The sequence below is a fragment of the Notothenia coriiceps genome, unplaced genomic scaffold, assembly GCF_000735185.1.
Source record: "Notothenia coriiceps isolate Sejong01 unplaced genomic scaffold, NC01 NC01_scaffold00037250, whole genome shotgun sequence".
NCBI classification, from domain to species: Eukaryota; Metazoa; Chordata; class Actinopteri; order Perciformes; family Nototheniidae; genus Notothenia; species Notothenia coriiceps.
In genome coordinates, this window is record NW_011369951.1 from 4,551,096 (window position 1) to 4,567,762 (window position 16,667).

The 16,667-nt window shown below is 40.1% G+C and overlaps 2 protein-coding genes across 2 annotated transcripts in view; both read right to left on the minus strand.

The window, feature by feature from the left end:
- fbln2 (fibulin 2) overlaps nt 1-16,667 on the minus strand; it is a 69,941-nt gene that overhangs the window by 52,539 nt on the left and 735 nt on the right. The window contains exon 2 of the mRNA XM_010795996.1: nt 13,613-15,065. Coding sequence (XP_010794298.1) covers nt 13,613-14,963 — 1,351 coding nt within the window. The 5' untranslated portion in view covers nt 14,964-15,065. The remainder of the gene's footprint in view (nt 1-13,612; nt 15,066-16,667) is intronic.
- LOC104966750 (septin-4-like) lies at nt 1,703-8,707 on the minus strand. Its single transcript, XM_010795995.1, has 7 exons — nt 8,589-8,707; nt 8,370-8,472; nt 6,627-6,723; nt 6,263-6,425; nt 5,925-5,969; nt 4,728-4,824; nt 1,703-3,384 (listed from the first exon to the last, which is right to left on the minus strand). The coding sequence occupies exons 4-7, from the start codon at nt 6,382-6,384 to the stop codon at nt 3,316-3,318; spliced, it is 333 nt and encodes a 110-aa protein (XP_010794297.1). The 5' UTR covers nt 6,385-6,425; nt 6,627-6,723; nt 8,370-8,472; nt 8,589-8,707; the 3' UTR covers nt 1,703-3,315.

The window sequence follows — 16,667 nt, forward strand, 5'->3', positions numbered from 1 at the left end:
TATTAACCCCGAGGTCGATGTCCTTCACACGTTCAGTGAGTTCACAGTCCTGTATTCCACACCATCGGATAGCCCATCCAGTCTTAGATTACCCACGACCGGTAACCACGCAACCACAGGACCACAATCCCTAGTATAGTGGACACACCGAAATACAAAACCAGTTTTGTAAACAAACAAAGTGTACACCGTAACGTACATTAGTTATTAAAAAGACTAAATTAAATTATTTTGATTATTATCATTATTAGAAGCCTTTTTTTTTTTATGTGTGTAAAAGAACCCCACGAAACCCCGACCACGAACCTGGACTTAGGACCCTACCACGAAGTCGTGGGGGGAAATCGGAGGGCGACCGCGGCGGCGACGGCCGAGGCGTGAGTTTTGAGACGTCATAACGTCATTCCCTCAACATCCCGGAAGTGTTCTTGCGGCGACATCAAAAACGCCAAGCAACGACAAGAAAATCAACAGTATCGGAAATCACCGCTAGACAAGATAGACAGTATGACATAGTAATATTATTGCGGATAACAAGAAACAAGCTTCAACAACAGAATAAATGGTTAGCATCTGGTGCTAGCTAGCCAAGCTAACGGATATAAGGAGCTTTTTCAACAACAAGGTGGAGGGAGAACTCTCTCCTGTCAGACTGAGAGTCTCAGATAACCTCAGCTCAGGTGAAGTAAAGGACTCTCAGTGTTTAGATAGTTAACTTTAGTCTAGTTATCTCAGTGGGTCTCAAACGGTTTGTTTTAAAAGGGGAGTGATTTGTAAAATATCTATAAAGAAATAGAAAATCTGTTTACAGTTCTGTTTCATATGTATGTTGAGAGATGTATCCATAGATCTCTTCATTTTGCTCTCAAAGTGCACCAGATTGATGCCTTTAACTTCAATATTTAAAAAAAAAATCTTCCCAGACCCCACTAGAGGAGGTGAGGACCCTCCTAGAGGAGGTGAGGTTCCACTCCCCACTTGTAAAAATAGCACTTTACCCCTGCTTACACCTATATGCCGTGAGCTGATTACCGAGCCTTCATTGTAACAGTCGCAGGTACACTGTGTGTGCGTGTGGGGAGTGTTGCAGTAGAAAATTCAACTGTAGCGCTGGTGCATTAATGGGAAACCATTTTTGACCATGTTTGAGCACCCTCTATGAAACGTCAAGCTACCCCACAGCACCCCCTAGAGAAAATCTCTGGCGCCGCCACTGCAGCCTGGTAGTGTGTGCACCCTGGTAAAAATCATTTTGGCAGGGCCTGAGTTCAAATCTGAATTGTGCATGTTGTCCCCTCTCTATCCCCCTTCCTGTATTTATGTTTCCTGCTATATCCAATAAAAAAAGTCCTTTTCTTTTTTTAAAGAGCAAGATATTGTGGACTTAAAGAAGAAAAATATTATTAATTATTCCTGAAGGCTCCAATACCTTGGACCAGCTTGGTATATTTATTAAACCCTCTTGTGTTCAGTTTTTTTTTTGTATTCCTTAAAACGATAAATAAAAAGTATTTTTAGTTTGCCATCACAAAAATCATAGTCATAGTATGTTATAGAAAATAGTCAAATTAAAACCTGCAGCTGCCAGGGTTCTGTACCATAAAAATAAAGGCACATATAACTGACAGTTTGTAATGAACTGCCTGTTATAGGTGGTGAAAATGTAGTGAACATGTTGTATAGGAATAGTTAATCAAATGTGTTACAGGTTAAATTATTTATTAAAATCAAGCCACATCATTCACTTCTGCTTACATTTTTACAACATAAAAGCAAAACCCAATGTCAGATGGAGACATGAAATGATATTCATATTTTATTAAAATATTAGAATTTGTACATATTGTCTTCTCCATCCTCATTTCATTTATAATCTTATTACATAAATATACTCCAAAAAGTAGGATAACAAAAAACAAATTTAATATAAAACAAATTCAGAAACAATAGCAATACCTGACTCTGGGACAGAATTCGAGGAATGTAATTCTTTTTTTACATAACAAAGGTCACGCAACATGGCGGGGTTATCTAATTTCCAAAAAAGGGGTAACAAAAGTACATATAACAAGAGAATCAAGTTCATCCAATACATGTGTTCATTACTCTTGGCTTTGACAAGTCCTATTCTTCATGTCAAATCAAATCAAAAATGTTGGAAAATGAAGTTGGTCATTGTGGCTTTGGTTATACGATAAACATTAAGGTTAGCACACAACTCATGAGTTCCCTTAAGGACAAAATTATACCAAACGGAAGAAGAAAAATAAAATCCACCTCTTTTCAATATCTTTTCCCCAACAACTAAGTAGCTACATATTTTTCATTGCCCATAAATAACCTTATGATCACTAAATTGATCTGCAATCAGAGAAACCTTCACACACATGCAAAAATAAATACACTGCATGGCCCTTCTCATGCAAGCCTAATATTCAAAGTCCTATCATCAGCTCTCACATGTGAACAGTTGGTGGTTTTATCAGGAGAGAAAATCACTTTGAAACAACTCTGTTTTGGGGGAATTCTCCAAACAATAAAGGACTCATTTGTCATGTGAAAAGTGAGATTATTTGAACGTTGACATGGCAATAAGTTAGCGTTGCAGTGCGTTAAGACTGGCCATTGTTGAGCATCCATGATGTCAGGCAGCAGAGGTGGCACCAATGATAAACATGCAGACACTTACACTAAATCAAAATGAATCTTAACAATCCATAAACCAGATGAACAATCAGGAACCTCAGCTGAAGGGAAACCAACATAAAACAATCAACCATACGTACTATCACGCAGTGAAGTCCAAATAAAAGTAGGAACAAAAATCTTTCATATAGAAAATTAAATAGTATGCATGTTGACCTATAGATAATAGAAATAAACAATTGCACCAGAAATATGTGCTTTAAAATCTGAGCAGGTCCCCACATGTAAACCTCATATCAGACTTCATGTAAAAAAAAGGAAAATAAAACAACCCTGTGATCATGTGGCTAGCAAATCAGATGTTTGGAAAATCAGATCGCAGCATACGCTGCTCTTCAACCATCCTTATCATTAAGTTATCATTTTTGACAGAACAGAAGAGGGTGTGGTGTTTTTTCAGCAGTGGTAAAGTGAGAGAGGATAAAGGAAGCTGCAGACGTGAGAACATCGCACCGCCTCCTCGCAGGTCCCTGATCCGAGAGAAGGGTGCTGCTGACGAGGTGGAGGTGGGTGGACAGAGAGGGAAGTCAATGTTCTTGAAAAGGGACAAAAGGTATCCTGTGTTTCTTAAATCTTTTCATCCCAGTTACAGAGAGACACTGTCCTGTGTTAATAGCCGTCTTTCTGAGTTTGAATCTGATCCTGGATCTTCTCCAGCATCTCCTGCATCTGCCGCAACTGTGAGGAGAGAAGAGACAACAGTTAGTGCCGAGTCATCTACTGTTGCATTCATGGCGATGGGAAATCTGGGTATCCAGCCTTTTATACAGGCTCATTATGTACACGTGACTGCACAGGCAACTAATCAATAACACCCGGGAAATCAGACTTTCTAGATCACGTGACCTGAACAACCGCAGTGAGCCGCTGATAACTTCAAGAATTCAATATTACAGAAGCAGCAAAACATTATTTTACCTCGTTCATCATGCTGAACTGTTTGGTTTTAAAGGCATTAAAAGAATCTGAAGAACTGATCTGAAGTTTTTGGGAATCCAGTTAAACTGTGGCACAAACAGTTTTGTGGTGTGATTTTTTGTGGTTGTTGTTGATTATGTGCCCAATACAGCACCCAAATACAAAACATTTCACTTCTCGATTTTCCCAACATAAAGTGAGATTGCGAAGTCTCAGTTATTTTTGATTAATGGATGAATGGCCCAATTCACTGATATTGAAATCAATTGATAATAAGTTGCTCAGGAAACAGTAAGAAATGACCCATCACTGTTGCCTACAGCCCACTCTGACTTCACAAATGTCTTGTTGTCTGAACAATAGCTTTTGTGCTTGGAAAATGACTGAAACTGAAATTGAGGAAAAATGTTCTCTTTATTTGATAAAATTAATGGATTTTGTGGGGAAAGGGAAGGAACTGGAAACAAAAAGTCTGTGTTTGATCAAAATGAAAACTAACTGTATGTCTACTCATCTTCAGATACCGCAAAAGGAAAAATATATGAGCCTAAAATCTATAATTATATTTACTTTAATGATATTTACTCTAACAATATGTTTACTAACCAAATGCCAAAAGAAACAATGTATATCATATTTCAAACGCATTGTATTTAGCTCTTGGGGACAACAAATGATTGTTGAAATGTAAGTGCCTAGTTCCACTAATATTTTTAGATTTCCGCTCTGTCTGAAGAACTTTCCATGGAACAAGTTTGAACTAAAAGGGATAAAAGCTGACTTTTAAAATGGGATTATGAACGATTCTCTTTCCCTACCCACAGACAGTTCAAAGGGCCAAAGGAGAGGGGAGAAGGGGTTTGAATTTACACTAATCCATGTTTTCCAGGCTACTCATTGTCAACCTCAGAAAACATGACCTGAGTGTGCTTCCAATAATTCTTATATATGAACATTATCTGTGAGAACTCTCAGAGGGCTTCATCAGAGATATCTCTGTGCTCTGCGTGTGTCCCAGCGCTGGGCTGAGGCTCTGAGTGCTCATGGCGGTGTTCAGACTTGTGTTGGTGCTGTGAGTCCTTCTGGCGCTCAGCGCGCCGTACCTCCTCGTCTTTCTCTCGGATGAGCTTTTCTGTCTCATCGTCCACTCCGGGCACCGTAGGGATGGGGAAGTCCGTGCCGCTCTCTCTGGTGAGTTTACTGCGGAGAGAAACACGTTACAGAGAAATTCTACATTTATTGTATCACAAAGCTGCATCTGGATCTGATATGTCATTGGCTAGTCATAGAGAAAGAGGGATTTAACTGCATATCTGTAAAAGACACTGAGCATGGAAGCTGTTTGGCAGCAGATACACGTCACGTCTTTCTGTGTAGAGTCTATCAATGTCATGGTGCCCAAAAGTAAATGTCCTATTCCAAACTATCAAAGCCGACACCAGGTAAAGAGCAGCTGTGGCTGATCTTATCACAATCATAATCAAACTTATCTAAACAGTACCTCCCATGGTTTTATTTAAATCTACCTCTGGCACTCAGTAATTAGTTGCCCTTTACCAAATGCATTTGACAGAGCTAATTTACACTTTACAGCAAAAATGTGTTGACAGACATGGTTATTACATATGAATATGTATACCACACATATAAGGAAGTATCTGGTGAAATCGTTTTTGAATCTCAAGGATTTCAAACTAAGTATTGCTATCTATCCCTGAAGGAAGTAACCAAATGGTTATTGAGCCTACACTGAAACAAATGACCTGTTGACGTTAGTTACATTTGTTATATCAACAGATTCCACATAATTTTTGAGCTGTAATATTACGTTTAAATAAAACAATATTAGGTTCAACTTTATAGTATTGCTTTCAATTGACCTAATTCAATTATGTGTAATCTGTTGACATAATACATTCAATTAAAGTCAACTTTTCAGTTTTTTCAGTGTAAGGTCCACTGATGAAATTATTACTGTATTTACATATTTGCATATTAAAAACTGGCTGTATATAGACACGTTATCAACATGTATCAACACAAATACTTAAAGTTGGGGGGAAACCAGTTTACCAAATGTATAATCATTCTCCAATTTATTTTCTGTGATTCCATTTCTTCAGGGTTTTCACCGAGTATGTGTTTTAATTCTCTTTGAGGACTTCATGACTGAGGTGGGGATTATTACTGGATGCCCTGTTGGTGATTTGTATTGACTGTATGCCTATCTTTCTTCCTTGGATTAATATGAACATAAATTGACACAAGACTAGCTTCTGATAAAATGTGAGCTGTATTACCGCTGTTGAAATGTCTGCTCAGTTCTCCTGTTCATTTCTGTTCCACTATAACAAAAAGTACAAAAATAGTGTATTAAAATAAGAGAAAGACATTTAGAGGAATCAGGATATTAGTGACCTAGTTTACATACATCTAAGGTTAAAAGGTTAGAGGTAATGTTAATACAGGAGCAATCAAAAAACAATCAATTCAAAAAACAACTTTTACAGATTATTTACTGATTTCTCCTGAAACTGATCCTGAATAGTTTATTATTCTGATATTAAAATGTCTCATATTTCTTCTTCACTTGATGCAGTATGTACAGGTGTGTGTGCTCGCTTCTGTGTGAGCGTACTTGCGGTTGCGCTCCTTGACCACCATGCGGGTCATGCTCTGGATGCAGTGAGCTCTGTAGTTTTCGTAGTGAGTCTCCCGGGTCACGTCCTTCAGATCCTGCATGTGCGTACGGACGAGCATATTCCTCAGCTTCACAAAGTCACAGTGGGCCGAGTTCTCCACTGCAAAACAAAGAGGGAGGACCAATTCGAAAAATATTCTGAAAAAGTCTGCTGGTACTGAAACATGCAAGAGGTGAAAACACACACAGCACTTTCTCTTTGTACATCAATGAAACCTCCATGCAGCGTTTTTACAGGCTGTTTAACTTCTGTTACTACGAATCCATTACATTGTGATGGAAAACAAGGGAACAGGTTTACCCTCTACGATGCCCCAGGGATAGAGTCGGCCTCGCACCCTCTTCCCTTTGGCCTCCACCACCGTGTTGCTGCCGATCACTGCGAAGGGGATGCTTTCCTGGTTGGGAGAACAGAGAAGGACCGTGACATCAAAACGACATTTACAAAAGATCTGTTTGGGGAGGGTGTAGATGAGTTAAGGCTGGACCAGTGAGTGGTGCAGGACAGATGTTTTTTATTGTTGTGTTTTTACCTTTACACATTAGCCTCCTATAAGCCATCTTACATTAACTGCTTACTTCTGAGGACTCTCAAATGAAACTACATTACGTTTTTACGTCAAATTAACCATCATTTCCCATTCATTATTTTGATTATTTTATCTTTTGTTCCCTTTTGTCATTTCTCTGCTGCAGTTAACACATCAGAAGAAAGAGAGAAATACTGCCTCGCTGCGAGCTAATGATGCGAGGAGAGCAACAAACGTAAGTCCTGGAGAGTGTGTGTTCAGCAGGGGGACTGACTGCCTTGTTTTATATGGTCTGGTTTGTATTTTCTTTTAACATCATAACATTATAATAACTGGGTAGTCGTTGGGGCTGCAGTACTTGATAGAAAAAACCTAACGATCCCAAATGATACCCACATGTTCAAAGATCATGACTCGCGTATGCGTGCACGGTTGTGGCATGACCACCAAAACAGAAATATATGCACACAAGATGTGTGCAATTTAGTTTCCTATCCATGTGAACATGATTTAAAGTGTGTGTGGGGGGGGGGGGAGGGCACCTAACCTCCTCTAGGTGGGTATGGGGGCATGCTCCCCCGGGAAGATTGTTTTTTAAATGTTGAAGTTAAAACCATCAATCTTGTGCACTTTGAGAGCAACATTAAGAGATCTATGGATACATCTCTCAACACCCATATGAAACAGAACTGTAAGGAGATTTATTTTTCTTTATGGATATTTTACAAATCACTCCCCTTTCAAACTGTATTCTTGTTTATTAATAACAACTTTTTTTACTGTCATATAGTATTTTATACCCGTTTACTTTGTTCTCTTATTTTTTGTATAACTATAATGATCATATAAAGATGTGCCTTTACCTCAATGGTTGTAGAAAAAGCTTCTTATATTCGTTAGCATAGCTAGCTAACCAGATGCTAATAACAACAAAGTTATTGACTGTATGATCAGTATGACAGATGGACAGATCGCCACTGGGCTCACAACTAAAGACAAAGCCACGCAAAAACTGCTGCATGCTCCTTATCTGAAGTGCCGGAGCCGTGCTCTCCGTCAGAACTGCACGAGACCATGAACGAGACATATACCACGTGATGACACGTTCGGCTCGTGTTGTGTTCAAGGACCCTGATCTTGGCCAGGAAAAACAGGCTCTCGCTTGTTTAATTCTTTTGCGGTCTAGATTTCTTTTTTGCGTGTATTTATAAATTACCTCGAGGGCCGTTACAAATTGTCTTCGCGCGGCCCGTATACGGCCCGGGGGCCGGAGGTTCCCCAACCCCTGCATTAGACAAAGCAAACTAGTATTCTCTCAGTTTATTATCATGAAAAACAAAAGCTCCTAAAAATGAAAATCCCTGTCAAATAAGAATACAAATGTATGATGGTATACTTGCTATCAGGTTTGCTAATCATCTTGTTTACTGACTGATAAGTGTAAGCATTCAGTGTGCACTGCTGACCTTAAGCAGCCTGTGGAATCCCAAACATCTGGCAGCTCGGCTTCTCACCTTCAGCTGAATGGCTGCTGCTTGAAGTCTCGTCCCTCGTCAGAGTCAACAGTCGGGGAACTGGTAGATCTTGATGCCGGGACTGCTCGATCTCCTCTCGGATCTACGGGGAGCAGTAGATGGAGAAAAGGACACAGTGAAAATGGGAAAGACGTTTTCATTCATGGGATCAAATAGATCAACAGGGTTTCCAGATCGATCTGAAAGATTCAGCCTTGCCTTGAATTTCTTTTCTTGACCTCATTAGGGGTGAGTGTGTCTGCTTTTGCCAGGAATGCGGCGGAACGATGTTAACTTTCTCATGTAGAGCTTTCATATAAACTCCACATCCAAAGGCCTGAGGCTAAAAGAGACAAGAACATCAATAGCAATGAAAGCCACAATGAGGATTTACTCAAAAGAAATGCATAGATTTGTACAGAGAATAATCCTCTCAAATCATCACTGATGACCCAGCAGAAGTGTGTGGTGTGTCTGACATCTGCCCTCTATAGGGCTGCTCAATTAGTGTATTTTAAATCGCGATACGATTATGGCTTGCAACGATACGAAAAAACGTAATCGAAAATAAAACAATATTCTTTTATTATTAATTTACTTAATTTTTTAAATACTTTATTTTTTTTGGTTTTCAGTTGAATTATACTTAAATTTCAGGGTAATAACTGTTTAAAAACATACTGTCAACATCTGTTTTCCTCCAAAAATGGATGTTTTCAAAGTCAATGAATAATCACATTTATTAAGTCGCATTACAATTATTGACCAAATTAATCGAGATATGATTTTGCCATAATCGAGCAGCCCTACCCTCATATAGCATCATTAAATAATGTAATGTTCATCGCAGACTTTAGTTGCACACTAGAAATCATAAAATGTACTGTTAGACATTACGCGATGTCTCTGGTCCGGTCAACTGCGGTGGAGGTTGGCTCCTCAGTGACCTCTCTGGTGTCTGATCAATCAGTATGACTGAAGCCATCAACAGATGGAGCAGTTACTCATCACAGGAGCTCCTGAGCATGCACGCAGCATTACTTAGTTGGCAAGAATATTTGTTCTTTATGAGCACATGTTACTGTGGAAAGTGCATGTGCACAACGCGCAGCAAAAAGCACCAAAGTCAGCACCAGGATTGATTAGAGCTAAAAGGGCACTGCAGTGGACGCAGCTAAATCCGCCCTGAAGGCAGCTGAGTAGTGGCTTTAGCCTCTGCAGGAGCACTGCTTTTACAAATAATGGGCTGAAAGCATTGAGTTAAATACTGGGTCCAGTATGATACAATTACTCAGGTTGGTGTGCTTCTGGTGTGGTGCAGGGGAAAAGTGGCTGTGTCACTGGTGCTGCAAAGGGCAGCAGCACGAGCATTACTCCGCAAGTCGAGGGAGGGCGGTTAATGTCCCAAATTGTTCGAAGTCCATTTAAGGAAACGAGAGGTTAGACCTAAATCCTAATGAGAGCACCTGACGGATTTGTCATACGCGCAGATCAGGACCGAAAGGGTGAGATAAAGTAAGAGCAGCAGTGTTACGCCGGTTGTCTGGATAGTTGCTTCCGGTTGAGGGCCACTCTCGTCGCATCTGAAAGTAGCTGCTCAAACTGCTGGTCGATGTAGTCGCCACGGACTTTCCAGCTAGAGATAAAAGCACAGCAGGGAAACATTCAGCTCTGCCGAGGCAATACTGCAACAGCTGCAGCACTGCACATCCGCAGAACAACAGGGCTACCCTGGCGGGTGTTCTGGTGAACTCTATGCAAACTTGCTCATTTTCTAGATATCAGATGATTTCGTTAAAACATTATTAAGTACGCCATCATCCAGTGTTGTTTACAGCATGCCCGCCAAAACCCGGTGGTGTCGACCGATGGGAGCTTCATTGTTTGACCACTTTCTTTCTAAATAATCCACGTGTGTGTTTGGCTGATTTCTACCTGTTTGTGTTACTTCGCCAAAAAACTGGCCAATAAGGAGAAAAAAAAATACACATTTTTTAACATTTTAAGCTTTGACACCGTTGAAGTGCCTAATTCTTCAGAAATCATGTCAGAAAGTGAGTATATCCAAAAGGCTGTGGGTTGCAATTACGGCCCTCAGCATTGAGCAGGGGCTTCCTATGCTTTGTAAAAGGAATCTGTGAGAAAGAGCTGTTGGCGCAAGGGCTGGCTTTCCCAGGCCAGACTCCCCTCTCAAAAACAAAGAACAAACAAAGACGAAAACCAGAGCGAGTTAAGGGCTTTTCTTCAAAGTAAAAGGTGGCCTTTAGGCCTGCAAATAGCATGCTAATCTGCAAACAGAAAGGAATTTACATGCCACCATGAGCCGTGAAAGTCGAACCCCTTCTTTAGCTGACCTTACGGTGCACCCCGCCTGTTTGGCAGGCCGTCGCAAAAGCCGCACGTATTCCTTGTCCTCGGTCCTAAAAAAACAAATTGAAGCACCACCATCAGGAAGCAAAACTACATAAACCTATAAATGCTTATCAGCGCCAATTTGAACTCTCCAAAAAATAGGTTTTAAGGTATATTTCCCTAGCAAAAGGTGTGAGAAACCGGAATAAAACAAACATAACACAAAATCAGCAGACGAGCCTCAATCACACTTTTCAAAAAAAAAACCTGTTCCACCAGAAAGGAAAATATGCCACAAATTAAACCTTTTGATAACAACATAAAGCAACTTGAAATTAAGGGCAAGGATCAGATCAAAAGGCTGTCGCATCAAGTCTGAAAAGTGATGCGACACCCAAACAAACATCGCGTTGACAGCAGANATGACAGAGAAGAGCCTGTCAAGTTTGGCTGTACTCAGCATTGAATCAAAACGCACCATAGCTTTAAATCTTAATAAATTTGTGAGGCGTTTTGCTGATCAAGATTGTAATCGCCACATTCAGCTGTAATAGGCATGCAAACTTGATGCTCTGCTCACGGATGAGTCGATGAGAATAATAAACTGTTAAGATGATGACCTTACGTGTGTATAATATTGTTCTTCTTTGTGGGGGTCTGACCCCAAAAAACAGTTTGAAGTCCAGCGAAAGTCAAATAAGACGGTGTGTAAAACTTCACTGCCCAGCCCAAAAAATTCCACTGGATAATAACTGCAGCGATGTATGTTTTAGCTGAATACACGTTTTTTAACCCTAACTGATGCAGTTAGTCACTTCTTTAATGTTTGTTCTTTCTGATGTAAAGTCAAGGTTGTAACTGTTTGCAATGAAGTTGTGGGGCGCTGAACTGTTCTTTTGATTCTTTTGATTTATGATAGTAATTACTTGTCTTTCAAATTTGAAGGAGGGTGAGCAAGCATCTTGAGGAACATTCATCATTAACTCCTCCAAAAACTATAGTTTATTTAATAATAACACTGAATATGAGAATCATAAAAGGGATTGACAGCTGATAGGATAGGATATGATTGTTAATATTATCATATTCATACAGACAAACCTCGATGAGACAGTTAATTAATGTACTTATTGCAGCAGTCTGCATAGATTTGGTACCCCTGCTGGTCTAAGAGTGAAACCAACTCATTCAGTTAAAATTCATTAAATTATGTCTGCCACCTTATATATTTATATTTAAGGCTTTATTGATGTGCCACAATAATGTCACCTAATGTTATTGAGTTAAAATATCAATATTGTGGCTTTCCAAGTTAACATTGATTGATATTGATATTGATATTAAATCAGCATATACTTCTGCCAGGGGATGCTACCCCTCAAATTCTCCTGCCACCCTCTTGCCACCCCATGGATATTTTTCTAGATCCGCCCCTGCTCCAGGATAAAACTTTGACTTTCAACTCCATACTGTAGCTATATTTCGAAACTATAATTTACAATTGTACATCTGGACTTCATCCTTATGTACTTATGGACCTTCTGGATAAGGCTCACACACAGTTTTTACCCAAACTTGACCTGAGTCTGTGGCTCTCCTTATCTAAATGTGTCATGACAGAAAGCAACAGACAGTTAATTTTCTAACCTATATTTTCCAACTTGATGCCAGTAAGTGAACTTGACAGGTACCTCTGGAGTTACCTCCCACAGCAACACACCACACATGCATTCAGCCTATACTATACATACCTATGGAGGCCAGGTGCTGAAAGGAAAGAAAAGTCCTGGCAGGTCTCGACAAAATTCATAGTGTTGTAAAGTAGGTTTAACCACACACCTCCAGATTGCATTTTTGCCGGAACAACCACTAATAATAAGAACGAGTTGTCAGGATCCTTCCTTTAATTTGGTCTCTACAGTGAGGATAAGGATGAAATGACAAAGCTTATAAATGTCACTCCTTAATAATTTAGATAACTAGTGATACTACAATTAGGCCATAAAGAATGGGGAATTATGATGTAATTAGATTTTCCCTGGCAGGAGGTGTATCAATCATAACATTTATAAAGCTGTGTTAAATCTAATTCATTAAAGCAACTGCTATGAGATTAAGATTAAGGGATTCTGAAAATGTATTGTATCTGTGTAACCTCACATATTTTTTCTGGAATAAGATACTTTTCTCCAATGAAGTGTAACCCATCTTCTTGACATCCTCGTAATCACTTCATTATCTGCTTTCCCTCCTGGTGCCTGCCGTCGATGGGCCTACATGCCCCGAAGGATGCTGATCTGTTTGAGAACATGCTGATAATCTCAAGAAAGATACAGGAAGGAGTCACAACCCCGGAGCTGAGCTATCACCAGAGCGAGAGAGAGAAATGCAATTTCAGCTGCTCTTAAAGGATTTATCGGATATATTAGAAACATGATCATGTAAATATGGCACCAGGATTAGTGTTATTCACTACTTACAAAACCCTGAGGAAATAAATACAGCATTTGATTAACTTGAATGCAAGTTATACAATGAAAATGAGACTAAGCTTAGTATAAGTTATTTTCTTTTTTGAATAGATAGATAAATGCTATCCAAGAATACAGACTTTCCATAGTTTTTCCTGGACCACTGCCAGCTTGAATAGAGTGATTATGAATTATTCTTCAAAAGACAGGATGTGAGAGAAAGAAAAAAAGTAAGATGTCTCGTGAAAAAGTAACAACCTTTCCATGCCATTACTGGGCTATAATTCAACACACTGTGATGGAGTTTAATGTATGGGTTAAAGCATTTTATGATTCAGATTTCTTTTCAATTCAACTGCCTGTAATCACGTAATCAAACAAGGAGAGTTAGAAAAGTGTTGATTATAAATTCTAACGTACCTTCAGTGTCTCCCTCCAGGTCCTGAGGCTGGTAGTTGAGGAGGGTTTGGGGTTGTCTTCGGGGCTGCTCTTCATCCTCCCTCATCCTGACTGGCACTCTGCTGGTGGGACTGAACTGTATTGTGGGATATGAGGCCTGCTCATCTTTGCCGAGTGGCTCTTCATGCTCCACTGACACTTTTTCTTGTTCCTTATGAACTGCAGGACTGAGGTCGCCATTATTTCCCATGCGATTAGCTTGACTATGTTTGTGATGTCTGGCCCCCTTGTTTCCACGTGCTGTGTGTGTTGTTTCTTTTAAAGGGTCCTCCACTCTGTTACTACCACTGTTATGTCTACTGTTCCTTTCACCAACTTCCTGCTGCGGACTGCGGTTCTCTGCGGTCACTCTCTGTGTGGTGGTTGTTGTAAGCAAAGTAGATGTTTCTCTCTGAGCCCCTGTAGTGGTTGGATCCCAGTTTTGTGTGACCTCAGCCTCACTTCCTCTCTCTGAATCAGAGCTTTTTTGTGCCTCCCTCAGCTCATTTCTCCTGTCATCATACAAGCTGAATGAAGTGGAGCTTGGCTCTGGTAAATCTGGCGAGGTTGTAGTAGATTCCAGTGGTTGGGCCAGGTCTTGGATGGTGGAAGACATCGACCCTGCCAATGCAGAGTCATAATCGTCTCTGCCAAAACTGGGTGGGTCCTGTTTATACAGTGGTAAAGTATTTCCCAATGCCAGCTTAGAAAATGGTTCTCCAGGACTTGTTTGACTGTTGTCATGGTGGCTGCCTATGTCCCTCAAAGGGCTGTTGTTCTCAGTGGTGGTAACACGCATGGGCTTATTGGAACCATGAGGGTCACAATCCGGGTTAGGCAAACACATTAACTTTCCCCCATCATTCGGACAGTGGCAGACCTGGCACCGCTCCACCTGAAAGGAGTGCCCCGCCTCGTACTTCTGGTTGCCATGGGTGCAGCCGATTCGCCGACATTGCGGACATCCATCTGCAGGTTGTAAAACATCAATGCAGTTTTGGGGGATTTCAGGGCACGGAATAAAATTGCACTCTATCTTCCCTCCTCCCGCAGGACAAGAGCATTCAGTGCTTCCGAAATCCACAAAGTAAGATTCCCCTTCTGGGACTTTCCCCCTCTGGAAGCCTGCTTGGACGCAGTCATAGTACTGGTAACCCTCACAGGTGCAGCCCTTTTGTTTACAGGTGGGACAGCAGGCATTGGTCTCTAAAACCGTTTCGATGCAGCCCTGCAGATCCTGACAGTCCACGCCTGTGCAGTCTTTCTGGCTTAGACAGATGTCCATGCACAGAATCATACAACATAAAAACAATGATGCCCTCTGAATGCTCATTTTGCCTTTAAAAAGTGAAATATTTAAAGTCAGTTCTTCAAAGTAAGCGTCTCTTCAGGCTAGATTTGATTCCAGATGATGAATAGTTGTATGTCCTTAAGCCTGTGAAAGTAAACAACGGTTAATGATATATTTGCAGTGTAAAAGTTGTCTGGTGTTCTGCTTGATAACAATCAGTGTGCTATTTATTTTGGTTTGTATTCACAGTTATTATCAAAATCACATGTGTTAACTTAATAACCTGTCTGCTATAATTTGGCCACCCGCCAAAATGTACATCTTTCCACGCTTGGGCACTACAGGGGTGGAAAGCTGTGGTTTATATTTGATTGCAGATGGACATTTGGCCCAATGTAAGATTGACTGAGGGAAATATGTACAAAAATATACATAACAAATGTTGCCAGGATTTAAAAAAACAATGCTGAAATAACAAAACCTCCCTTCTATGACAATAGCAAAGTTTGCAATACAAAAACAGTGTGCTAATTGTTTTGTGCAGAGAATTGTTTATCCGAGTTATCTTTTTGCAGCATGTGTTAGTGAATTCTCATGAAATATTTTGCAAATACTGTCATTTGAGTCCATTGTTCATTTTTTCCTATAATAGCTGGTGGAACACAAACAGTTTCAGCAAACTGTGCTCTTGCAGGGATAACACACCCCTGATAAACCAGCAAAAATAACAAATCACTGTTATAGGATATATTAAATATTGTAATAATGAATAATATCATATAAAGGATATAATGAATGGGTTGATGAAGCTCTTCTTTGTGCGTGATACTCTGCAGAGTGGCAGCACAAACTCAGAATGTGACAGGCTTGATCCAGTGAGTAGGTGATGTGACTTCAAATCAGCACTCACATTCAGAACCAGGTGTTTTCTATTTCACTTTTCCTGTTTTTCTTCGCTGCTTTCTTTTGTGTGCAATTGCAAGAGACATGTGACATTTCATGCCTTAAAGTCTGGTCCAAAATCAGAGATTAACTCAGAATTGTTCTGCATGACAAACTTGTCTGAAGACATTTCCTCCTGAAGTGTTTCTGACTAATTTCAGTGGCGCACTTTCCACAGACTATTTTGTGATCACATTCTTCCCAAACTGCATGTCCTTGGAAAGGATTCCCACCAAAAGAGGAGCAGCTACAGAGGATACATGTTTACAGTTTGTTCAATAGAAACAGTCTGTGGTATTGGAAGAATGGAGCTCTTGCTGCAACATACAGTATTTGCATGTAACTAGGTGTGACGTAAAATGCCTGATGCCTTTTGACCATTACAAATAAATGCAGGAACCTGGTTCTTTCAAATGCATACCTGACTGTGCACCAATATTTTGGAAACTAATTCCAGTCCTTGTGCTGAGCAAAACATGCAGTCCCTCAATATGAACAAGTCCAGTGTCATGTTACCATGATCTAGGGGTCATCAAAGTATAAACATAACATTTGTAACTCTGTATTCTTTCATAAAGCAGGCAACAGTTGCAAAACAACACACAAGTGCACGGTTGCTCTGTTTAGAGAATCAATGATGTCTTTGTGTGCTGCTGGTACAAAATCATTTTACCAGATCTTGAAGTCTTTAACAGGCCCATGGCCCACTGCCAGTGTGTGCTTGTCTACAACATTCATAGAGAGAAAGGTAAACATGTAACACAGGTAAAAAAAAGGCCACTGGGTGATAATGAAATATGTACA

Excerpts from the sequence above, each read along its gene's own strand:
- LOC104966750 (XM_010795995.1), bottom strand. The coding sequence starts at position 6,384 with ATGCTCGTCCGTACGCACATGCAGGATCTGAAGGACGTGACCCGGGAG. Across the intron at positions 4,825-5,924 it reads GAGCAGACATTTCAACAGCG|TAAACTCACCAGAGAGAGCG; the intron begins GTAATACAGCTC and ends TTCTCTCCGCAG. Across the intron at positions 3,385-4,727 it reads TCCGAGAGAAAGACGAGGAG|TTGCGGCAGATGCAGGAGAT; the intron begins GTACGGCGCGCT and ends CTCTCCTCACAG.